General features: G+C 42.3%; 1 protein-coding gene across 1 annotated transcript in view; it reads left to right on the forward strand.

Moving 5' to 3' along the window:
* GRINA (glutamate ionotropic receptor NMDA type subunit associated protein 1) overlaps positions 1-25,369 on the forward strand; it is a gene marked incomplete in the record, with an annotated part of 1,506,806 nt that overhangs the window by 520,772 nt on the left and 960,665 nt on the right. Inside the window, 1 exon segment of the mRNA XM_044067718.1 lies at positions 11,832-12,232. Coding sequence (XP_043923653.1) covers positions 11,863-12,232 — 370 coding nt within the window.

Genomic DNA, 25,369 nt, shown 5'->3' on the forward strand with positions numbered 1-25,369 from the left:
GTTATGACTGCAGATGCATACCTATCGGACATCTACATTTATGGTAGGTACAAAACTGTACTTTTTCCATGCTGACAGGGCTTCCCTCAGGACTAACCCAAGGTGGTATCCAGTGTGGCCTTAAATCAATCCATTCATTTGCCAACCTTTTTCCCTAATCCTCAGAATAAAGGTGAAGGGATCCTACACTCCTTGGACGTGCACAGACAGCTCAGGTTCTACCTTGAAAGGACTAAACTTTTCAGAAAATCTGGCTAGCTGCTAGTCAGCTTTGCTACAGGGGCAGAGGGCAAGGCCATTTCAAAGCAAACCATTTCCAAATGGATAGCACACTGCATCCAATTCTACTGCAGACACCATGGAAAACCTGCCCCTCAGGATCAAAACTCATTCCACTAGGGCTACCTCAACCTCTACAGCATTTTTCAGGGGAGTCCCTACCAGAGACATCCTGGAAGCTGCAACATGGAGTTCTGTACACACCTTCACCAAGCATTATCACTTACCTATCTTTTCTAAATCCAGAGCTGGATTTGCCACAGCAGTCTTAAAAGGCCTGCTAGCCATCCCTAATACTTCTCGACAGCCTCCACCCTTCCTCAGCTTTGGGAATCAACCCAAGTGTGATGACTTCAACAGTGAAACACGAAGAACATAGCACAGTTGTGTACACTTACCATAAATGTAGATGTTCGAGTGTATTCACTGTTGCAGTCCTGGTTACCCTTCCTTCAGCCCCATGTTTTTTTCTAGAATGTCTACCTTCCCTCTTTTTGACCATATTTTATGGCGATGGTATTTACTTTTTACTGGAGGTGTTCCACACCGGTTAATAGCTTCCTATTTTGGGGTCTCCTGACATCTGGGGCAAGAAAAACTGATGTAATGTTGTTGGCTGCATGTTTTATAACCCTGATGACCTGACGTCATGGAAGAGGTGACAGCATCTGATGCAGAAATACCAAGACTCTGGTATTCGGGCCGAATGAGGGCTACCTGCAGGCAGATAACCCAAGTGTGATGACTGCAACAGTGAATACACTCGAACATCTACATTTATGTTAAGTGTACACAACTGTACTTTTTGCCTTCGAAGAGCATGGTCTTCTGTAGCTTCATGGGATCAGCAGTCAGGTTGCACCTCTTCAGAGCTGGACAGATAAGTACGCTTTTGGGGAATGCATTACAATCTTCTTTTTTGAAAGAAAAGTTTTAACTTTTCTGTCGGACTTTGTTGCTAGGGTTAGTGTTTTTTGGTGGTAGTGTCGCTAAATTTAAATGTTGCTCATATCTTGCATTTTTAGTCAAGCTTGAATGTCTGCTATACTAAAGCTCCATTACCTGCTTATTGGGCACCTTTTTTGATAGTAATGGACATGGGTCCTGACTGTTTGGTTGCTACTTCTGCGATCCACTGAATAGAAAAGTTGTGCGGGAGGTTTTGATTTTGATTCCTGCTTTCTGTTCTCCTTGGTCACTTGTGAATAATTCTGCTGTGGCCAAATCAAGTTCTTTTGACTGCTTGTCAGTTTGTCTCTGTGCCTCTGGTGCTGCTTTTTGGAAAGCTGCAAAGGACTTCGAGGCAGACATGTCCACTGTGGCTGCTCTCTTCAGGTAAGAAAGAATCACTGTTAGCAGTATTGTAGGAGGATTGGACATTCTTCCTTTATGGAGCCACTCTGAGGAGCTTAACTCTTGGGGAAAGGACTTAATCATTCTTACTGCTGCAGGATACAGCTGGCCAGCTTCACAAAGCTGTGACCTCCTGCCACACCTTTAATTGTGACTGTTGATTGAACAGTCCTGTGAAGGGAAATCCGCAGTCAGACTAAAGCAAACTTCAATACTTTCTTGCTGGCTTGAGAAGAAGCAGGTGCACCAGTTGGTTTCAGGCTTTATTTCTGATGAGTCCCCAGTGAGAACCTTTTCACACAGAAATTATTGCCCTTTTAAGAAAAATATTATATATATTTTTTTTAACTTTTGACTTAAAGCTGGAATTCTCCTTTAAGAAACTTAGTATTTTTTTTTCTCAGTATCAGAAACTTCCTGTCAGGGACCACTGTAGCAGCCCGTCAGTCGGGCCGGATTTCCAAGTCGGGTCCGCCGGGGCTGATGTCGCTCTTCATCCGACGTCATTTTAGCTGTTAGCTGATTATTTATGTCAGAAGCAATCTTTGTGAGAAATACGTACATGTGTCCAGTTGATTTTTAGGGGGGAGGGGGTTAGGGTTGGGAAGTGCTGTAAATGTGCAGAAAATATTTGTGCATGTTTTAGTGCTTGTGTACACCTAGACAAATTACTTTTTCTGCCAATGTGATTTTCTGTTGTCAAGTATTTCTGACTAGATTTTAGTGAGTACAAAATGCTGCTGATAAATATATGTGCAGCTTGTATGGTTACTGAGGTATTAGTTTTTTTTTTTAATTCTTTAGTTGTCTTTTAAATGGAATAGTCTGGGCCATGCAAAAGCCCTTTTCAGCTTAGTCCTGAGGAAAAAAATTCCAGTGAATAAGCTTTAATTACAATGAAATACAGAGTAAAATACAGACAAAACACTTAAATTATCAGATGAGAAACATACAAATATATACATTAAAAACGTCATAAGGTGTAGTGGGAGAAGAAGACTAGGTGTTGGAGTAGGAGGTTGAAGGAGGGTAACTAAGATGTTTGTGGAGTAACTTGTTACTTGAGAAGAGTTAAAGGAGTAAGATAACCTGTGTAGATGGATAGACAGAGTGGGATTAAGATTGAGGGGAAGCTCAAAAGGAGGAGAACTGATTGGTTAAATAGAATGTAGAATTGGAAAACTAGGGAGGGTTATGGGAAAAAAGTGAAAGGAAAATGAGCAGAGAAGGAAGATTAGGGGAAAAGATGGGGGAAGAGTAAGGGTAGAATAGGGAGTACAGAGAGGAAAGGAGAGATGTAGGGAAAGCTGAATGATGTGAAATGAGGTAGCAAAGAAGGGAGAAAAGTGAGTAAAAGAGGAGTAGAAATGTGAGATGAGTACCAAGCTTGTAAGAAGTGAGCATGAGAATATAAGAAGTGAGCATGAGAGCTTAGGGAATTTAGTGATGGGGAATGGGATAATGTTTTGGAGATGAGTTTAACTATGTCACAACAGGCAATTACAGACCCAGAAGTTGAGTAGGTATTCTTTTAAGTTGTATGAAAAGACATTAGGGTATGTTTGTCTTAAAGGCAATGGCATAGGGAATTCCATTTTTCAGATGTGTAGCTTCAGTGTAAAGAATCGCCACGTGTGAGATTTTTTTTAACAAGAAGTAAATTCAGTTCTGCAGAGTGAAAAGTTCCAGAGGAAGTGTATCATTGAAGTAAGTAACTGGACTAAAGTCTTATGAGATGAGTAGAAAATATTATGGTGAGATTTTAACTGTGAGTGTTACAGGTAGGTGTTTGTGAATTCAAGCCAACTGTAGCTTTTTGAGTGCTTAGCAGTGTTGGGTGGAATTTGGCATCTTTTTTGCAAATTTACTAGTTTTGTTGCAATATTGTTTGTTTCCTTATTGTGATTGTGTTATTTGTAAAAACTGGGTAAGTGTAGAGTAGAAAGAAATGTAGTAGCTATGTTTATACAAGATTGGGTAGTAACAAAGTTAGAAGATCTGCACTGAAGTCCAAATTTTTGATGAGTCTTTTATGACTGCTATGTGGATGTCTAATTTTAGTTGATCTAAGGTGACTTCTGGCATTTTGGTTTGGGAGGGAACTTCCAGCTGAGTGTTTTGTGAGGTGATTTTGAAATTGTGCTTATTCTCTTCATAAAGCTTTGGTGTAGAGGGCATTCGTTTGTTGGTATTTAAAGAAGTAGAGGGAGAGCGAGAGGCAGATACAGAACCAAGTGTCAATGGAGGTGAAAGATTCTTGTATTAGAGATTGTAGTGAGGTTAATGAAGGGAGAAGAGGTGAGATTGACATCATCATCAGTATATTGGATAAATAAAAAATGTACACTGTCAGTATTGAGATTAAACATCAGGGGACCAATAATATAGCCTTGAGGGAACACCTGTCATTATAGGCAAGTAGTTGGAGTTGGGTGTCACTATTTTGGATGGGAGACTATATCAAATGCCTTGGAGAGATCTCGGAAAATAGATGATGAGTTTTTCATTTCTTCCTTCATAGATAGTATTGAGAAAGGATTATAATACAGTAGTTATACTGTGATAGGGACAGAATCTATGTTGAGTGGAAGAGTATTGTTAGGAGGAATTTGTAGGACTTAGTTGTAGATGCAATTTGTCTGAGAGTTTAGAAAGTGGTGATATGGTGACAATAGGCTGGAAATTTGACATCTGTGGAGTTTCCATTTTGTGTAGGGGATAATGAATTGTTTCCAAAGTGTGGGATTTGTAGATTCCACTATGGATTGGTGAATGAGTATAGATATTGGATAGGCAAGTGGTTTAGCAGCAGGAAGAATATTTGGGACCACTTAAATAGGGGAGTCTAGGATCAGGTGATGGGTTTGTTGGAAAGACTGTGTTACAGCAGTGACCGTGTTTATGAAATGGGGATTAAACCTATTGGGAGGTAAGTGATGGAAATGGGTTGGTTGGGAGGTGTTACCTGGTTTTAAGAGTTAATAGAGGTTTAGAAAGACTTGGGAATGATGCTTTGTGATTCTTGCAAAGAGATGTAATAAATTATTTTGCCTGCTAGGATACGTTTTTGGAGAGATTGTGGAGATATTATTGTATGTAGTTTACAAAGTATTACTTTTAAATTTAATGTGTTTACTGTGACTTATAAAACTCAGTTTAAGTTCTAAAACCTAATGGATAGTGCCACTTTAAAAATTATTTTGTACTGAAAACTTCGCTAGTTGATCTTATTTAGTAACCACTCGAGCCAAAGATATGAGCATTTGTTTGAAATCTGAAGACATAATTTTATCAGAAGATCGTGCTGCAGAACACACCTTTAGAGCTGCATTGGAGGGAATTAAGTAAGAGAAGTCCAGAATGCCAGCTGGAGTCTTTAGTTTAACTGCTACTCCAAGGAATATGCATTGTAAATCCTCAATCTAGAGGATGTTTACCTGCTTATATGCATGCTTCCATTAAATACAGTGCAAGACTTTTCTTAGGATTAGGGTTAGTGATTCAGAATTTCATCTCCACCCTCCTGTTTTGACTTTTTTTGCTCCCCGTGTATTCACCAGATGGTAAGCCTTGTTTGTTTTCATATGCAACAACTAGCATGTCGGCCTGTATAAGGATAGGGCTTTTACGATTTGTTCAATGCCAGCAAGACTGGTAACCCTTGTCAGCATAGGGTTAAATTTCATTGTAGAAAAGTCAGACTTACAACCCTTGCAGATATAAACTTTTGTGTTGCTGTGAATTCATTCTGTACAAAAGATTAATTCTTTCACAAGACAAAATATAACCGTCTCTTGTGGGAATATTCCAGCCAGCCATTTCAGGCAGGATATTTCTGTGAGATCTGAGATTTGTCTGTGCAGCAGACTGTAGTTACGGACATGCTTCTTACAAGGAAATCCATTACTTCCTTGGGAATCTTTAGGAACAGAGTCAAGAATCTGTAACATTTTTAGTAATAACTCCTTGGGATGGTGCAGTAGTGCAGCAGTAGCGTTGTCACCTCACAGCAAGAGGTTCTGTAGTTCAATTCTCGGCTGGAGTACCTTCTGTGCAGAGTCTTGTATATCTTCCCTGCATTTGTGTGGGCTTTCTCCGGGTACTCTGGTTTCCTCCCAATTTACAAAGACATGCATCTGGAGTGTTTCTCCCTGGCTCTCTGCTGAAAATTGGCTTCGGTCCAAGTCAGGCTTTCCTGGTAAATAAATGTTAAAATCAACAAAAAAAATAATGGTTAGTTATAGCTGGATTCAGCAGTTTAGGGAAGTTCTTACTTATGTTATATAGTTTTCATTGGCAGATAGTTTATACTTGGCTTGGCAATTGTGTCCTTCAACCAAGAACTCCAGTTCACCGGTGTTCCTTTTCTGTTAAAAATAAGTATTTGCATGAAGGAGACTTTAGATGTGCATCTAGTATTTAAATCTTTTCAGTCAGTTCTGAAATCAGGTACACACACTATTTATTCAAGACATCACCACAGTGGTGGTACCTGTACAAACAGAGGCCTTATTCTTACTGGTAGTTTCAGGAACATGCCTTGTTTATTTATCTATTGATTGACAATTGATTACCACAAAAGTCTGACTGGGTAGGAGCCCATTTTTAGCAGAGGCCAGGGGAGAAGAGCTCCAAAATATTACAAAACACGTTAAAAATAATTTTACAGTCTTTAAAAATACAAAAATCAAATAGAGTTGTACTAAATTAGACATAATATGAAAACATTGGTTAAGAATAGATACAATTATACATGACAATATTATAGTGATAGAAATGTTAGTCAGTTTATAAAGAAATTAAAGATGATTTAGTATAATAAAAACAGGAATTGCAGTACAAAATGAGAGAAAAATAGGCTTTTGGTATATTTAGAGAGAAAGCCAGGGGAGAGAAATTGATAGAAACAAGGAATTAAGGGAGAGTAAGGAGATGTAAGGTGCAAATGGGTATTTGCTCACATTTAGAAATAGTTACTGGTGTTGAGCAACAGCAGAGTCAACTGGAAATGTTTGACCTTATGGCTAGAGATAAGGAGTTCCAGGGCTTAGCAATATGGTACAATTACAGACAGTGCCCGAACGATTTGATGGGTTTTTGGGGAGAGGAGTTTTTGGTCATTGGATTGTAATGACAGACTAAGAACGTGGTTGTGTAGAATGTTTAGTGCTGGACAAGCAGATGGATTCTGGATAATTTAATAAGTGGTAAGCTGTATATATGTTAGTTGATGGGGTTGCTCTAACCAATTTAGGCTTTTTAGTGCTATACAGTGGTGGGTTCTGAAAGGGGTATTTGCTGCAGATTTAGCGACTTTATTATAGCATTGTCCAAGTTTTGATTTTAGTGATGCCTGAAGGTTAGTAAGAATGGGCGCACCATAAAGAAGTGTGGGGACGAGATAAGTAGCGGCAAGTATAGCTTTAGTTGCTTTAGAAAGTTTTTGGTTCTGTGAAGCATCCCTCGTTTTAAACAACTTTTTCTTAGTATAAATTTGTATATAGATCATTTTTTAATAATTTGCAGTGAGAAGTGACTTCAGTGGTTGTATTATAAGGAGAGAGGACTTAGTTTTTGTATCGGAGAGAGAAATGGGGGAACAAGTAATAATTTGTCATTTTTAAGGTTGAGCATGAGTTGTGAGTTACAAAGCCATGTTTCAGTTGTTTTTAAAGCTTCCTTAGTAATGTATTGGAGGTGTGGCACATTATCAGATGTGCAGATGAGTGTGGAGTCATCAACTTACTGTATTAGGGATGCTTGTTGTGTGGAGGGTGTTGGTAAGAATGTTAAAGAAGAGGGACCAAAGAGCGAGCCTTGTGGCACACCAGTGGTGACTGGTAGGTGTGGAGAGAGGGTGGAGTGCCATTTTACTGACAGATACTTATTAGATAGCCCACCCTTCCATTGTCTCAAAAGCTACCTGAATGAGACCTAATGAGGACATTCATATGGTTGGGAGGGTGGCCTAAAGGTTAAGGTGTTTGCCTTACAAACACAAGGTGCAGGGTTTGAGTCTCACAAGGGATTATTGTCTAGGCTTGCAATGGCTCACAAGGGCAGTTAGCCTAGTACTAACCTAAGAACCACACTCTTTGGACATAGAAGTTTGCAGTCTGTGTTGAAGGCCTTGGACAAGTCCATAAATAAGGAGACTAGTTTACCGTTATTTCTAGCTTTATTGACAGTATCTGTATATGTTGTGTACCTGGGATTAACAGTGCAGGGATCTGAACATTTGCTTATTCCTTGAACAGATGTATTTTGTTGAGTCACAGATTAAAACTGCAAAACAGACTTTACCTAGATCACTTGAAAGCGGGGATTAGCCTTTGCTATATCTGTTTGCATCTCACCAGAGCCACTGTCTTCTTATTTTGCAATGGGTGTCTTCATTACAAAGCTTTAGCTGTAGATGCTTTGATTGACAGCACAGTGGTGCAGCAGTTTGTGTTGTCGCCCCACAGAAAAGAGGTTCTGTGGTTCAATTCTTGGCTGGGGTGCCTTCTGTGCGGAGTCTGCATATCCTACTTGTGTTCATGTGGGTTTCCTTCCAGCTTACAAAGACATAGTTGGCAGCCTTTCACCCATGGCCTCTGCTGAAAATTGTCTCGTTAAAAGTCTGACATTCCTGGTAAACAAATGTTAGATAAATAAAATAAAATGATGTTACAAGCTTGGTTCACACATTCCCTGCTTCTCCTGATATCTGAAAGTATTAATGATTGCAAAAATGGAGAAGGCAAGTTAAGTTCTATTCTTTTTAATAGCTGAAATGACCTAGATGGCACAATCATCTTTTTGCGTTACTCTGTCATATCACCTTGTCTTTTAACCACTAAATTTCATGGAACTAGTCTTGTGAGTGGTAACAGGTTTCAGACGTCTGGTCCTCTGGGTTCTTTCTTTTGGTTGTTTCTCAAGTCGCAGTTTTAGACTTCTACTGAGACCCATTCGGAGTCCAGTATGCCGAGAGATGCTTCTTCGACTGTGGAACCTGTGGATGTCTCTACCTTGGATGGGTCCGGAGATACTGTGCAGGCACCGGTTTCTGAGGGTTTACTCAAGCCTACTGACTTGCATTTCAAACCAATGCCATCTTCTTCAAGGCCTAAAACTCGTCCTACACCTAGAAAACTGACGTCCAAAACGCATGGTCAGGCCCATATGCCTAAAAAACAAATAAGAATGGCTGAAGACCTTATTACTTTTAATTAGGGGAAGCCAGCCTTCTCCCTCTAAGAGACCTAGAACTGATTTTCCTTTTGATTCTTCTGACCAGGATTCTGAAATTTCTGTTTCTTCTAATTGCCAGGATTTGCCCTTATCTACCTATGAGGATTCTGATGCAGAGGACTCCATTCCCCCTGCTTCCCCTCCAGAAGATGTTTCTTTCGGTGATCCCTTGCACACTCTTAGGGAGCATTTCCACTGGGAAAGCCAGGATTACTCTGACTCAAAAAAAAAAAAAAAAAAAAAAAAAGGCTTAGGGAATACTTGCTCCTACCTCAACACAGGCCTTTAGCTACCCCTCCTGTCCTGGACAGTTTCATATGTTAAAGTATCAGCAACGTATTATGGGACTACTTAAACAGAAAATGATGATGATTCCTGACTATGCTGAAAATAAAGAATTATAGGATGTAATGCATTCTGCTGAACAAGTTGGTAAACATACTTTGCAAAGTGGTTTTGACTCATTAGAATCATCTTGCAGGGCTTCTGTCACTGGGTCTGTTCTTAAAAGGCATGCTTGGCTTAAGCAGCAGAATTTGCCAGATCATGTTAAAGCTAAATTACTGGATGCTCCCTTAAACCAAGACCGCCTGTTTGGCAACAAAGCAGAAGTCGTCCTTAAAAAGATGGAGGAAAAAGCTAAATCTGTGCAAACTGTTAAAGATTTCCTGCAAGCACAGCCTCCCAGATTTAAGAGGCATTGGCCTTCTAAGAATTGGTTCTTTCTTGTCTCTTCCAGGCATTCTCTGTTAAAACCCAGGAACAGCAGACCACCTAGACTACAATCTCAAAGTACTCACAGGCCTAAGCAGTGGGGGGCTCCCACTTCTAAAGCTAGAAGTAGTAAGACACTCCCCTATAGTAAACTGTCACAATGACTTAACCTTAAACCTTCCGAGCCCTGCTCATCTGCCTGCTCCCTTAGGGGGAAAGATCCCCCTGCATGCAGAAAACTAGGAACTCATTACCCAAGACAAATGGGTTTTAAATATAGTTTCCCAAGGATACAGATTCCACTTCCACACCTTACCAACCCCAAATCAGGGGGCAGAGGTTTAACAGCATCTTCTCTCTCTTCTAAGTATCAGGGCTATTCAACCTGTCCCAGCAGAAGGAAGGGGACAAGGTTTTTACTCAAGATTTTTCCTGGTACCCAGAAAAGACAACTCCTGGTGTCGTATCGTGGACCTCTCTATTCTAAACACCTTTTTGGTAATCCCAAAATTCAGAATGCTAACTTTTCATCAGCTGCTTCCCATGCTCGGCAAAAATGCCTGGTTGGCAACATTGGACTTAAAGGAAGCTTACCTGTACATTCCAGTAAGGGAATCTTGCAGAGTTGAAATTCCTTTCTTGGAAAACAGCCTTCCTTCTAGACATCACTTCAGCAAGAACAGGCCCTCATGGCAGTGGAGCCCTTCGTCATCTTCCATGCAGATAGGGTGTCCCTCAGGACCAATCCTTCCTTTATGCCCAAGGTGGTATCCAGTGTGGCCCTTAATCAGTCCATTCATTTGCCAACCTTCTTTTCTAATCCACAGAACAAAGGAGAACGAGTACTGCTCTCTGGACGTGCACAGACAAGTTAGATTTTATTTGGACAGGACTAAGCCTCTCAGGAAAACTGAACAGCTGCTAGTTGCCTTTGCTGCAGGGGCAGAGGGGAAGGCCATTTTAAAGCAAACCATTTCTAAGTGGATAGGCCACTGCATTTATTTCTGCTATAAGCACCATGGAAAATCTACCCCACAGCGGATAAGATCACATTCCACCAGGGCGGCGTCTACTTCAACCGCCTTTCTCAGAGGAGTCCCTACCAGGGACATCCTAGAAGCTGCTACTTGGAGCTCTGTACATACCTTCACCAAGCATTACCACTGGCCTAATTTTTCTAAATCCAGAGCTGGTTTTGCCACTGCAGTCTTGCAGGGCTTAATAGCTGGTCCCTAATGCTCTCTAACTGCCTCCTCCCTTCCTTAGCTTTGGGAATCTATCCAAATGTAATGACTGCCACAGTGAAACACGAAGAACATAGTACAGGTGTGTACACTTACCATAAATGTAGATGTTCAAGTGTATTCACTGTTGCAGTCCTGGTTACCCTTCCTCCAGCCCCCTGGCTTCTCTTGGCTATACCTTTCTTCTTGTTTAGTTTATTTAAGCTTTCTGGTGTATTTGCTTTTTGTTCGAGGTGTAACCTTGTATGTAATTGCTTCCCGTTATGAGGGCACGTGACATCTGAGGCAAGAAAAACTAATGTAATGGCGTTGGTTGCATGCTTTATATCCCTGACTACCTGACATCATGGAAGAAGAGACCACATCCGACGCAGGACCCAAGACTTTGATATTCAGGCCGGCTGAGGGCTACCTGCAGGCAGATAACCCAAATGTAATGACTGCAACAGTGAATACACTCTAACATCTAGATTTATGGTAAGTGTACACAACTGTACTTTTTACATAACTTTCCAGTTTTATTGAGTGGCTCTGCTAGAACTGGTTCATAGAGTTGGGTACTCATTCATTCTACTGATTTGAGATGCCTCTTCTGCTCTTTTTTTTTTTTTTTTTTTTTTTTTGGTTATTTCATTTTCTGAACTTTTAGTCAGAAATGTAATAGTTGACTTGTTTTTTAGTGTATGTTAGACTACTACTTGTAATATAGTAATGTTTTTTTTTCTTTTTAAAGCAGTTCTGTATTTATCCAGAAATCTTTCAGTGGGTTGTGATGGATTCAAAAGGTATAGATGTTGTAATTTCCATTTGTAACACTGTTTACATATTGTAAAAGTTACTTCATTCCATTTTGGGGTAGAGTGAGACATTGAATTTTTTGAGTGCACAAACTGGAGTTTATCACTATGATGCCAGACTTAAGTGAAGTGGCATATGTCTAAAGATTATAATATTCATTGTGACTCGGTCTTGATTGTGTGTGTTTTTTTTTTTTTTTTTTTGCAGAGACTATTGATTGATCCACTCAGCTGCACTGATGTCTCAGAGCAAAGGCAACTTGCCTGATGTGGACTTTGCAGGCCAGAATCTTCCGTATCCACCACAGCCCCCTCCAAGCTATGACCAATCCTCTTATCAAGCAACAACATATGGACAACCACCATATCCACAAGATGCCTTTGGCCAACTTCCTTTCCAGCCAACTGCATTTCCACAACCACAGTATCCACAGTTTCCTGTAGGACAGTTTCCAGCCGGACCATTTCCTCCCACACAGTTTCCAGCCACGCAATTTGGTGCTGTGCAGGTACCTCCAGGAGAATTTCCACCTCCAGCTTTTTCTCATGTTCCTTATGCACAGCCAGGCTTTATGCAACCTACACCACCAACTATGGAAGACCCAAATGGTGAGTAGCAATTGACTGTACTGAGAGCGCAAGTAGAGTTTTGATTACCATTTTCTTCCTTATGAGAACTATGACAAGACGTTTGACAATGTGGGAAGGAATCGGGGAAGGGGGTAGTTTCTGATGGCTGCCTTAGCATATGCATAGTTATGACTGCAGCAGTAATATGGGAAAAATATTCAGTTGGCAGAAGAATGTTCAGTGAATGGCATAGATGCATGGAACAAAAAAAAATTCAAAATTCTATTAAGTTTTGATTGTTTTGATAGGTCAGTAATCAGAAGTCCGTGCAAGTTATCTGATAGTCCAGAAACAAATACAAAGCAGTGGTGACATGTTGATGACTGATGGATAAGAGATGGTTGCTGACAGGAATTTTGGTCCATGAATGTAAGCCTTTGGAAATGAGGATAGAAACTTCGTAGTATGTGGTTATAATGATAGGTTTCCAGCCTACAGCTCAGAAGAGGCACAACTGTTCATTTGGCATTGTCCTTATTTTGTCTTTATTTTTTTTCCTTCCAGGTTATCAGTTTTCCTCCTTTGCCAAGATTCTGCTGTGGATGCTGTGAAGTGACATACTTATTGGCTATGCTATGGCAGAATGTGGATATGCATGCCATCCTATGATTATTGGGGCCTGTACTGTACTGGCTATACTCCAGCCAAACTCCTATGTGCATGAATGTTTCCATGCGTGCTCGGCCAGATGCTCCCAGGGATAAACAGATAATTATTCTGGAGCAGCCATTTCCGTCTGGGGTCCATCAGATGATGGTGCTGTGCCAGTAGATTTTACTGTTTTAGGATGACAGAGCTGGCCAGCATTACTGCATTCTGTCCCTCTGTCTGACTCTCCAGCTCTGGGGAAGCAAATTAGTTAAATTATAGGGTCTACTTTATGTGCTCGAAGTCCGAGAATATTGAATATGATATTCTCAACACGAGTACACCGGAAGCGCAAAACATCGAAAATGTAAACGGAAATCTCTGTAGGTGGAGATCTCTGTTTAATTCAATGTAGTGCGATCTCAGAGATGGTATATTTAAGTAGCTGGGCGTGCAGGGGGGCTAGTTTAACACTAGTTTAATTTTTTTTTGTATTTTTTTTTAATATTTTTTTTTTTTTTTTTTGGAATTTGATAGTTTAATAGTGTGATGCATATGGTTCAATCCATATGCATTTGAGCTTTTAAACTTTCGAGGTTCTAAAGTAGACCCAAATTGAATTGTATGTACATTTGGAATACACAGTTGTCTAACTTGGTTTTTGGCAAAATTTCCATTGGAGGTTGAGGAGCATAGCTCTGTGTACTGTTAAGACATGAAGTAGCACCATCTTTGCAAAACAAATTACAGGAACTACACCATGTAGCTTATGCAAAACATGTTGGCGTACTAGGTAGTTTAATATGCAGCATATTGCGACAGTGTCTCATCCTGTGTAGAAAAGGCAAGTTCTTTTTATAACTGTTGGTACTGAAGATAGTGGCTAATAAAGAACACATGAAGTAAATATTAATATATGAAACAAAGTCTGTTTATGTAGTAAAAAAAGTCATGAGGTAGCTTTGTACACCACCACTTACAAGAATAAATAAAATCTTAATATTTTTATTCTACATTTATAACAAAAAATTGTTTGAGTGAGCAGTGGTTTACATATATCTGTGCATTGCCTAGTTGAGTTTGTTGCAAACCTGAAATTGGACTTGTAGATATATATATTTTTTTTAATCTGAAGTTTTCTTGCTATACCTAAAGTAAATTGTTCCAGTTATTAGCAGTGTAACTGTAAAGCAGAGATTCTCCTTTGAATAGACTGCAAATGATCTGTGAATCAACATTTGTACTGGTGTGTGTGTGTCACTGAAGAATGTTCAGACTTTTTGGAATGTTAGCAGGGTACAGCTGATTGAAGAAAATTGTGAGCTACCTGTTTTTGGTAGTTGTGTTTCCCTTAAAAATATTTCCCTACCATAGTCTGATCTAACTCTCAGTTAACCGGAACTCAAGCAGCCAGAAAAATCAAAGAAATAGTGTACAGTATGAACAATTCGGTTTTTCATGTGTTGCACTTTGCCTCCGCAGAAACGTAACCTTAAATTTTTAGAGTTTTAAAAAGGAAAGTCCTTCTACATGGCACATCTTATAACCAAAGGTTTTGCATCCAGGAAGAAAGAGTTCATCATCCCTCGCTACTCATCCCTCATTAGACCAATCATTGACTGTAACGCCCCGTTTGGCATGTACCTGACCAGACACCTGCAACAGCTGGAGATGCCACAAAAGTACCTCACAAAAAGGATCCTAGGCCTTAAGCTCATGTCCTGCATTGACAGACTCCAGAAACTTCAGCTGTTCTCAGTCTCTTATTGTCTACTTAGAGGTGATCTATGCTTGACTTACAAAGCCATGTCTGACCCAGCCCTACTTGAAATGCTACACCTAAAGAGATCCCAATCCCCCCATGCTACACGCTCCAGAGATCACAACCTCATTACCATAATTAACAGAACATGCTAGAGGGACAGGTTCATGTCCCAAAGACATGTCTTTTTCATGCTTTGTACTACCAATAGTGACATTCAAAGTTTTGCTATCTATATACCAAGCTCGCTTAAATCAAACTAATGTACGATAAAGTTCCTTGATTGTATATATCCCACTGTACAGAAATTTTCTGTCATTTGTGTTATATTATGACATGGAGATCTGATTGTATATATACCACTGTACAGAAATTTTTGTCATTTGTTGTATTTGTGCTGTTATGTTATGGAGCTTTTCTCCCCGAGCCTCTGCTACAAATGGACCTTGTTCCAGTTAGACTTTCCTGGTAAACAAATGTAAAATAAAAAGACTGCCCCTACTCTGGAATAAGCTTCCCATTCATGTCAAGCAGAGCACCTCACTGGCCCTCTTCAAGAGAAATCTTGACGAGTGGATGGGTAACAGAAAGTTCACTCCAGGGATCTCTCCAGTTTGCCCTACTGGATAGGAGCACTGTGAACTAATATCAGGTGGAATGGTGCCTGGGCAGTTTGTTTGGGCTAGGATTGTAAAGGCTCCAGGGCCATTAGCCTAGTATACACATATGAAGATACGAATGAATTCCCTCTCTCCCCAACCTGAGAACAAGTCCAACCTGAGAACAAGTCAAATAGATAAAATGTCAACACTCGCTCCATACTCACTCAGCGTACTTCAGATTGCACGTTCTCCTATCACGCACACGCACACACACACACACACACACACACACACACACACACACACACACACACACACACACACACTGCACTTATCCAGCATCTGCCAGTCCCCATGGGTGCCGGTTAACTGAGAGTTTACAGTGCTAATGATCTACTTTCAAGTACATTCATTCATTTTATTGACTTGCTTGTATTTCAGTCTCTGAGAAGTGCAGTTAAACTACCCTATCCTTCTCTTCTGTAGGTACTGTTTTGAGTTTTTCATTGTAGTTAATATGTGCACTTCATAGGTTTTGCAGACAGTTAAGGATGGAAGAGGAGGAGGAGACTCAAGTTGTTCATAAAAATATAAACGTGCCGCTCAAATCCCCACTACAGGTTCAGCATGCAAAGTGTATAAAGTGGTTGGGCGAAGAGTATTTTTCTGATGTGTGTTAGATTTGTGCCACCTTTAAGTCGGCCTTCTTAAAGGAGAGAACCATTTAAATCTGGAAAAACTCTGGCCTGCCTATGCTGCTGATGATTCCTTGCCTTATGTTTCTCCTTCCATCTGTGAGACCAGTACTTTTGAACAGTTAGAGAAAGTTATATGTGAGAAAGGTTCTTTGTGTGCTGTTAAGATGGTAATGCATTCGGAGGTGTCGATTTCTGGTAAACCTTTTTCTGTTCAGGATATAGTGAGCCTGCTATTTCTAAAGCTAAGTATGTTGAAGGAGTAAATGAGGAGAAACCTTGGTATATGTTGACTGTATCTTCCATTTTATTTGAGCCATAGCTTTGTGCTTCCCTACGATGTTCTTTGGCATCCATCAGATTCTGTAGACCTTTGTTGGTCAAGTTGTACTGTAAAAGAGTAGACAGGTTGAAGTCTCCCACTGATGTTCTTCATGTTTCACTGTTGCAGTCATTACATTTGGGTAATCCTGCTGGCAGGTTGCCCTCAGTCGGCCTGAAGTCCTGGGTTCTGCATCAGCTGTCGTCGCCCCTTCCCTGACGTCAGGTCGTCAGGGGTATAAAAGAAGCAGCCGACGCCATTTTATTCAGTCTTTCTTGCCATGCGGTGCCCAAAGCAGAAGCAGTTCGCAAGTGCCGGTCGGCCGACTCCTGAGATTTTCGAGTTCGAATTTCAGATCCGAAGTCTTCTATAAAGCTAAGTACCCCATTGGGGAAACTTTTTTCTTGCTCCAGAACCGATGTCAGAAAAAGCTAATAATTGTATTTCTTATGGGAAGCAAATACCTCATAAGGACTTTCATTCTTACTGTATTCCTTGCCTAGGCCCTGCTCATAATTTTCTGGGTTGTCGGTTTTGTGCTAGATTTAACCAACGCACTATTGAGCGTTGGTATGATTATGCTTTAAACTCCTTTGGATGCAGACTTAATTATCCAGAAATGTCGCCGGAAATCCATCCGACTACCGGAGTTCACAAAAAACGCAAAGAAAACGAAAAAGAAAGACAGCCGAGGCCCAAAACCGGTGACGAAGCTTCTCCTAAGCCAGTCGCCAGTTCGCTGGTTCTCCGTGAGGAGCTTTCGCAGCCCCTGACTACCGCTACTTTAGAGTCGCAGGCCGCTACCGACTCCTACGTGGAGTCAGCCATGCCGCTGGAAACTCAAAGTATTGGAGCCTCTGACGCTAATCCTTCAGATGGGTCCGGAGCTGCTGAGCAGGCACTGGCTTCTGAGGGTGTATTCTGACCCAAATACATTAAACCAACCTTAAAGGCAAAGACTAAAGCACCTTCAAAGACAAAGAAGCAACCTCAAGAGCCACGTGGACAGGCCTCCATGCCAAATAAACAAATGCTCAAAATGGCTGAAGACTTGATTACCTTGATCAGGGGTTCCCATCCTCCTCCTGATAAAAGGCTTAGGCAAGAGACTGATTATGAATCTTCAGATCAGGTTTCCATTTCTTTTGATTCCTCTTCTGATCAGGAATATTCTTTCCCCCCCCTATGAGGATTCTGATGTTGAAGAATCCATACCTTCAGCTTCTCCTCCTGAGGATTATTCATTTGGGGAAACCTTACATCCCATGAGGGAGCATTTCCACTGGGAGAGCCAAGATTTTTCAGAGTCTAAAAAGAGGCTCGGGGATTTCCTGTTACTACCTCAGCACAAGCCACTAGCCATCCCTCCTGTGTTAGACATTGTAGATGATGTGTTTTCGGAGTCGAGCTTTACCCCTGACTCCTTGCCTCCAGCTCCTGTTAAGCCTGACAGATATTACAGGGTTCCTGACTCGCATAAATTCCTTTTTAAAAACCCTGCTGTAGACCCGGAAACTATTTCTCAAGGTCCCAAGGGTGTTAAGGCTTCTGCTGCAACAAACCCTACCCCCTTCTGATAGGGATTCTTGGGCACTGGATAGATGGGGAATAAAGATATACACATCTGCTACCTTGGCTATAAGGGCCTTAAACTGTCAGATGTTCATTGTGTTACACTGCTGCAGTCATCACACTTGGGTTATCCTGCCGTCAGGCGGTCCAATAGTCGGCCTGAGTTCCAAAGTCTTGGTCCGGCGTCTGTTGCTGCCGCTTCTTCCCTGACGTCAGTGCGCCAGGGGTATAAAAGATGCATCTGACGCCATTTTCTTCAGTCTTTCTTGCCGCTCGGTGCCCGAAGCAAAAGCAGTTCGCAAGTGCCGGTCGGCCGACTCCTGAGATTTTCGAGGTCGAATTTCAGATCCGAAGTCTTCAATAAAGCTAAGTACCCCGTTGGGGAAACTTTTTTCTTGCCTCAGACCGATGTCAGAAAAAGTTAATAACTGCATTTCTTGTGGGAAGCAAATACCTCATAAGGACTTCCACTCTTACTGTATTCCATGCCTAGGCCCTGATCACGACGTCACTAGTCTGTTTTGTGCTAGATTTAACAAACGCACTATAAAACGACATTTTGATTTTGCTTTGCACTACTTTGGCCGCAGATTCAATTATACTATGTCGTCGGATCAACCGACGACCGCAATTATGAAAAAACGCAAAGACAAGGATCAGTGCAGACACCCGAAGTCCAAAACCGACGACGAAGCCTCTTCTAGGCCAGTTGCCGGTTCTCAGTGAGGCGCTTTCACAGCCTCTGACACCCGCTACCTCAGAGCCACAGGCCGCCTCCTACTCCCACGTGGAGACAACTAGGCTTGTGGAAACTCCGGTATTAGGCCTACGAAACTAACCTCTCAGATGTGTCTGGAGCCGCTGTGCAGGCATCGGCTTCTGAGGGTGTCTTCAGATCATCACAGCTTACCATTAAAGAAACAGCCAAGACAAAAACACCATTAAAGACAAAGAAGCAAGTACAGCATTCTCCTGGACAGTCCTCCATGCCTAAGAAGCAGATGCTTAAAATGGCCGAAGACCTCATTACACTAATCAGGGGTTCCCATCCCCCTTCTGAAAAAAGGCCTAGGCAGGATACAGACTATGATTCCTCTGATCAGGTTTCCATTTCCTCTGATTCCTCTTCAGACCAGGGATACTCTCTACTCCCCCTATGAGGACTCTGATGCTGAAGAATCCAACCCTTCAGCCTCTCCTCCTGAGGATTATTCTTTTGGGGAGACCTTTCATACCATGAGGGAGCATTTCCATTGGGAAAGTCAGGAGTATTCAGAATCCAGGAAAAGGCTCGGGGACTTCCTTTTATTACCTCAGCACAGGCCCCTAGCTATCCCGCCTGTGTTGGATATTGTGGATGATGTGTTCTCTGAATCCAGTTTATCTCCTGATTCTTTACCCCCTACACCAGCCAAACCAGATAGGTATTACAGAGTCCCTGACTCTCATAAGTTTCTTTATAAAAACCCTTCTGCTGATCCAGAAACTATTTCCCAGGGTCCTGAAGGGGTTAAGGCTTCCATTGCAAAAAATCCAGTCCTCTCTGACAGAGATTCCAGAGCATTGGATAGATGGGGGAAGAAAGTTTACACCTCTGCAACTCTAGCAGTTAGGGCTTTAAATTGCCTGTTTCACATGCTTAAGTACCAACAATATTTAATGGCTCCGTTAAAACAGAAAATGTTTGCCAGCTCAGAAGCCCCTGACTATAAAGAAATACAGGATTTATTGCATGCAGTTGAACAGGTGGGAAAACATACTCTGCAATGTGGTTTTGATTCTTTAGAGTCCTCTTGTAGAGCCGCAGTTACAGGTTCTGTGATTTGAAGACATGCTTGGTTAAAAGAACATAGTTTACCTGATCATGTTAAGGCAAAATTATTGGATGTTCCTTTACAGCATGATACCTTGTTTGGTGTTAAGGCAGAAGAGGTGTTAAAGAAAACTGGAGGATAAAGCTAAATCTATGCAAACAGTAAAAGATTTCTTACAGGTACAGCCACCTCGATTTTGCAGAAATTGGCCTACAAAGAATTGGTCCTTTCCAGTGTCAGACAGGCCACAGAGAGGCAGGTACAGACGCCCAAGAGGCAGATCTCAGCCCCAAGGCTCCAACAGACAATGACAGTGGGGCACCTCAACCCCAAAAGGAGGTGAGGACAAGTCCCAACCTTACAAGAAGCAGTCCCAATGCCTTCCCCCTATGTACGCCAAGCACTCCCCTTTTGGCAGCACCCTTAGGGGGAAAACTAGCACTTTTTTCTCAAAATTGGCAAACAATCACCCAAGACAAATGGGTGCTGAATATTGTGTCTCACGGTTACAGATTCCACTTTCACACTTTACCAAGGCTAAAAGGAATGCCAAACCTGCCACAAAATCAATGGACAGGGGCTCAAAAACAAATTTCAGCCCTCATGGCCATGAGAGCTATTCAAAAAGTACCACAGCAAGAACAAGGACAAGGATTTTGCTCAAGACTATTCCTGGTCCCCAGAAAGGACAAAGCCGGAGACCCATTCTAGACCTTTCAACTGTAAATACTTACCTGGATGTTCCGAAATTCAAAATGTTGACACTACAGCAGCTTCTTCCCATGCTGGGCAAGAAGGCTTGGCTTGTTTCTGTGGACCTCAGAGGCATACCTGCATGTCCCTATCAGACAAAATTGCAGAAGATACTTCTGATTCAAAGCTGGTATAATGCACTACCAATTCTCTGCACTGCCCTTTGGGTTATCTACTGCGCCCAGGGTCTTTACAAAGTGTCTGGCACCAGTAATTGCATTTTGCAGACAAAAAGGAATTCAAATATATCCATACCTGGACGACTGCCTCATCCAAGCAGAGACAAAAGACATTCTTCAAAAGCATCTGGCATTTGTAAGAAGGTTGCTAATTTCTCTAGGGTACACAGTAAACGAAAAGATGTCAAAACTAGTGCCCTCACAGCAGATAACATTCCTGGGTGCCAGCTTAAATACAGCTGCCCAGATGGCTTACCTCACGGCGGACAAACAAGGACAACTGACTCAATATTTTCACTTACTAGCAAAGAAGTCCCATCTCCCTGCAAGAAAGATTCTGCAGGCCCCGGGATTCATGGCATCCTGCATACTGCTAATTCCATATGCCAGACTGCATATGAGGAAATTACAGTAGTAACTAAAAAGTGTTTGGACTCAACATTCTCATAGTTTAGAAGCAGTAATTCCAATACTTCCCTGCCTACAACAGGAGTTTCGATGGTGGGCACAGGCATGTCACCTCAACAAGGGTCAACCTTTCACTCTACTCACAGCCAGCAGACTCTAACAACAGATGCTTCGGATTACGCCTGGGGAGCACACATGGCAGGAAAATGTATTCAGGGCAAGTGGACCACAGACCAAATGCATCTTCACATCAATCAAAAAGAGATGTTGGCTGTTCAAAAAGCCCTAACAGCTTTCATGGACCTACTGCATCCAGGACAATTACTATTAAGGACAGACAACACCACAGTAATGTGGTACATAAATAAGCAAGGGGGCACTTATTCTTATCCCCTGTGCAGGCAAGCCATGGCCTTGTGGAACATCGCTTTAACTTATCAAGTTCATCTGCAAGCACAATTCCTGCCAGGAAGGAAAAATACTCTGGCAGACGATTTAAGCAGAAATATGGACCCTCACGAATGGAAATTGAATCCACAAGTCTTCAGCATGGTAACACAAAAATGGGGATGCCCAGACATAGATCTTTTTGCCTCCCCACTGAATTGCCAACTACAAAAATTCTGCACAAGGACTTACCACACACAAGCATGGAAAGTGTATGCTCTCTCTCGTTCATTTGGAAAAACCTAAAAGTCTATGCCTTCCCACCACTGCCTCTCCTTTTAAAGGTACTCTTAAAAGCCAGACAAGAAAAACCACAGATGATCCTGATTGCCCCAGACTGGCCACGCCAGCACTGGTACCCAATCTTAAAGAACTTAGCTCAAGGCCCACCATGGATTCTGCCTCAAACTTCACACCTTGTGACTCAACAAAACAATCAGATCTTGCACGGAGGGCACCAACACCAACTTGGGACCTCAATTTTGTTTTGGAAAAACTGACTCTGCCACCTTTTGAGACAGCCAATACAGCCGAACTAAAATTTTTATCATGGAAAACAGCTTTGCTCTTGGCAGTAACTTCAGCACGAAGAGTCTCAGAGCTCCAGGCAGTAGAACCTTTTATAATTTTTCATCAGGACAGGATTTCTTTAAGGACAAACCTGACCTTCATGCCAAAGGTAGTATCTAGTGTGGCCCTTAACCAAACCATCCATTTGCCAACCTTTTATCCAAACCCCCAGAATAAAGGGGAGAAACGTCTGCACTCTTTGGACATACACAGGCAGCTACACTTCTACTTGGACAAAACTAAGGCTTTCAGGAAAACTGAGCAACTGTTTGTGGCATATGCTGCAGGATCACAGGGCAAGGCTATCTCAAAGCAAACCATCTCCAAATGGATAGGACACTGTATTCGTTATTGCTGCACACAGCATGGAAAAACTGTCCTAATAATATTAGGCCACATTCCACCAGAGCAACAGCCACTTCAACAGCCTTTCTCAGAGGAGTACCAACCAAGGAAATTTTGGAGGCTGCAACTTGAGTTCAGTGCACACCTTTACCAAGCATTACCACTTGCCTATTTACTCTAAATCCAGAGCAGGATTTGCCACTGCAGTTCTGCAAGGCCTCATAGCCAGTCCTAATTCTTTATAGACCAGCCACCCAACCTTAGCTTTGGGATTCCACCCAAGTGTGATGACTGCAGCAGTGTAACACGATGAACATAGTACAGATGTTCTTCATCTCCCATTGCTGCAGTCCTTACACTTGGGGTAGTCCGCTGTCCTCGGTCGGCCCGAATATCAAAGTATTAGGCTGACGTCGGTCAAGGCGCATTAGACTGACATCAGGACGTCAGGGTACAAATGCGCATGACCGACGTCATATCCTCAGTCTTTTTTGCCGCATGGTCCGATGCAGAAGCAGCGTTGCAAGTGCCGTTCGGCGTTCTGAAATATTTCGATTCCGGAGTTTCAGACCGAGTCAAAGTTGGCTAAGTACCCCGTTGGGGAATATTTTGTTTTTTTCTTGCCTCAGTGGTTTACCGGATGTCAGAAAAAGTGAATAACTGTATTTCTTGTGGGAAACAGATACCGCATAGAGATTATCATAATTTGTGTATTCCTTGTTTGGGACCTGAGCACGACGTTGTTGGGTGTTGCTTTTGTGCTAGGTTCAATAAACGCACTATTAAGCGAAGGTTAGATTGCGCCAGGTTGGTCTTTGGGAAGCGTTGCAATTACAATATGCCGTTGGATGCTCCGACGCCTGCTTCTTCGAAGAAGCGCAAAGACAAAGCAGCTAAATCTAGGCTAGAAGAGTCGTCCGAACCGGACGCCGGTTCTTTAGAGGCGTCAGTGGAACCGGTGGTTCCACCGGAGGCTTCTCAGGAATCTCTGGGGGAAACCTTGATTTTGCAGGATGTGGCCTCTCAGGAGGCAGGTCAAGCTGAAGGGGCTTCTCAGGTTTCTGTCCTCCCCTCACTTCCTAGGGTGGTTAGGCCCTCTCCTTCTGTTTCTAAGGCTTCTCCCAGAGGCAGGCCAGGTTTTGCTTCAGTTGGAGTCACTCCTAGCTCTTCAGGATCTGTGCCCAAGAAACAAATGCTTAAAATGGCAGAAGACTTAATTACATTGATTAGAGGTTCTTTGCCCCCTCCTGATAAGAGGCCTAGGGTGGAACCAGAATTGGGGAGTTTTGATCAAGCTTCGGATGTGTCAGAGTCTTCGGCTGAAGACTTGCAGGAGTATTCTCCTTATTCTGATTCTGATGTGGATGATTCTACTCCTTCTGCTTCTCCTCCTGAGGATTTTTCATTTTCAGAGACCCTGCATTCCATGAGGGAGCATTTTAAGTGGGAAGGTCAGGACTTCTCTGATTCCAGGAAAAGGCTTAGGGAATTTTTGCTTTTGCCCCAGCATAGGCCTTTAGCTATACCACCTGTTCTGGATGTTGTGGAAGATGTGTTTGCAGAGGCTTCACTTAATCCTGATTCTTTGCCTCCTGCTCCTGTTAAACCGGACAGGTATTACAGGGTCCCTGAGGCTCATAAATTTCTTTATAAGAGTCCTAGGGCGGACCCAGAAACAGTTAGTCAGGGACCTAAGGGGGTTAAGGCCTCTGTGGTTAAAAATCCGGTCCCTCCAGATAAAGAGGCCAGAGCTTTGGATAGATGGGGAAAGAAAATTTATACCTCTTCCACCTTAGCTATGAGGGCTTTGAATTGCCAGTTTCACATGTTAAAATATCAAAATTATCTTCTTTCTCAATTGAAGTCTAAGGTGGATGCTCTGGCGGAAGGCATTGAGTGTAAAGAATTACAAGATTTGGTACATGTTTCTGAACAGGTGGGCAAGCATTCTTTACAATGTGGTTTTGATGCTGTACAGGCCTCGTCTAGGGTGGCTGCCACTGGGTCAGTTCTTCGCAGGCACGCCTGGCTGAGGGATCAGAATTTATCTGAACATGTTAAAGCAAGGATTTTGGATGCTCCTTTACAGTCTGATGTGTTGTTTGGTGCACCTGTGGAGTCAGTCTTGAAGAAAATGGAAGATAAGGCTAAGTCTATGCAGACTGTTAAAGATTTTTTGCAAGTTCAGCCTCCGAAATTTAGTAGGAATTGGCCTGCTAAGGGGTGGACGTACCCTTCTTTTGATCAGTCTAGGGGTAGATCTAGACGTGGTAGAGGCAGAGCTCAGAGCTCCTTCAGGCCTAGAGCAGGGAGTTCACCTGCACAATCTTCGGGTGAGGGCAGGGGCCAGTCCTTTCGTAAACAGGTCCAATGACCTACCTTTTCCGCTGCCAGATCCTTCTTGCCTGGCAGCACCTTTGGGAGGAAGGTTGGCACTCTTCCAGGAAAATTGGAGTCTGGTTACCCAAGACAAATGGGTATTGGATATCATTTACCAAGGTTACCGGTTTTATTTCCATACCTTGCCTCCTTTCAAAGGCATGCCGGACGTTCCTCCTCAGCAGAGACTAGAGGCTCACAAACAAATTTCTCTGTTGCTTCAAATAGGAGCCATACAACCGGTTCCTCTGCCAGAAGTGGGTCTAGGATTTTATTCTCGCCTGTTCCTAGTACCAAAGAAGGGGAACACGTGGAGACCAATTTTAGATTTATCTATCCTCAACACTTATCTGGACATTCCCAAGTTCAAAATGTTGACACTACAACAGCTTTTATCTCTGCTGGGCAAAGATCACTGGATGGTGACTCTGGATCTCAAGGAAGCTTACCTTCATGTTCCTATCAGGCTATGTTGCAGGAAGTATCTGCGTTTTCGAGCTGGGACTTCTCATTATCAATTCTCTGCATTGCCCTTTGGCTTATCTACTGCGCCCAGAGTGTTCACGAAAGTTCTGGCTCCAGTGATAGCTTTCTTCAGGCTAAGAGGTATACAGATCTATCCTTATTTGGACGATTGCCTGATTCTGGCCCAAGGAAGGGACGAACTTCTTCATCATTTA

This window comes from Protopterus annectens, chromosome 3.part1 (assembly GCF_019279795.1).
Source record: "Protopterus annectens isolate FY-2018-M chromosome 3.part1, PAN1.0, whole genome shotgun sequence".
Classification (NCBI taxonomy): Eukaryota; Metazoa; Chordata; order Ceratodontiformes; family Protopteridae; genus Protopterus; species Protopterus annectens.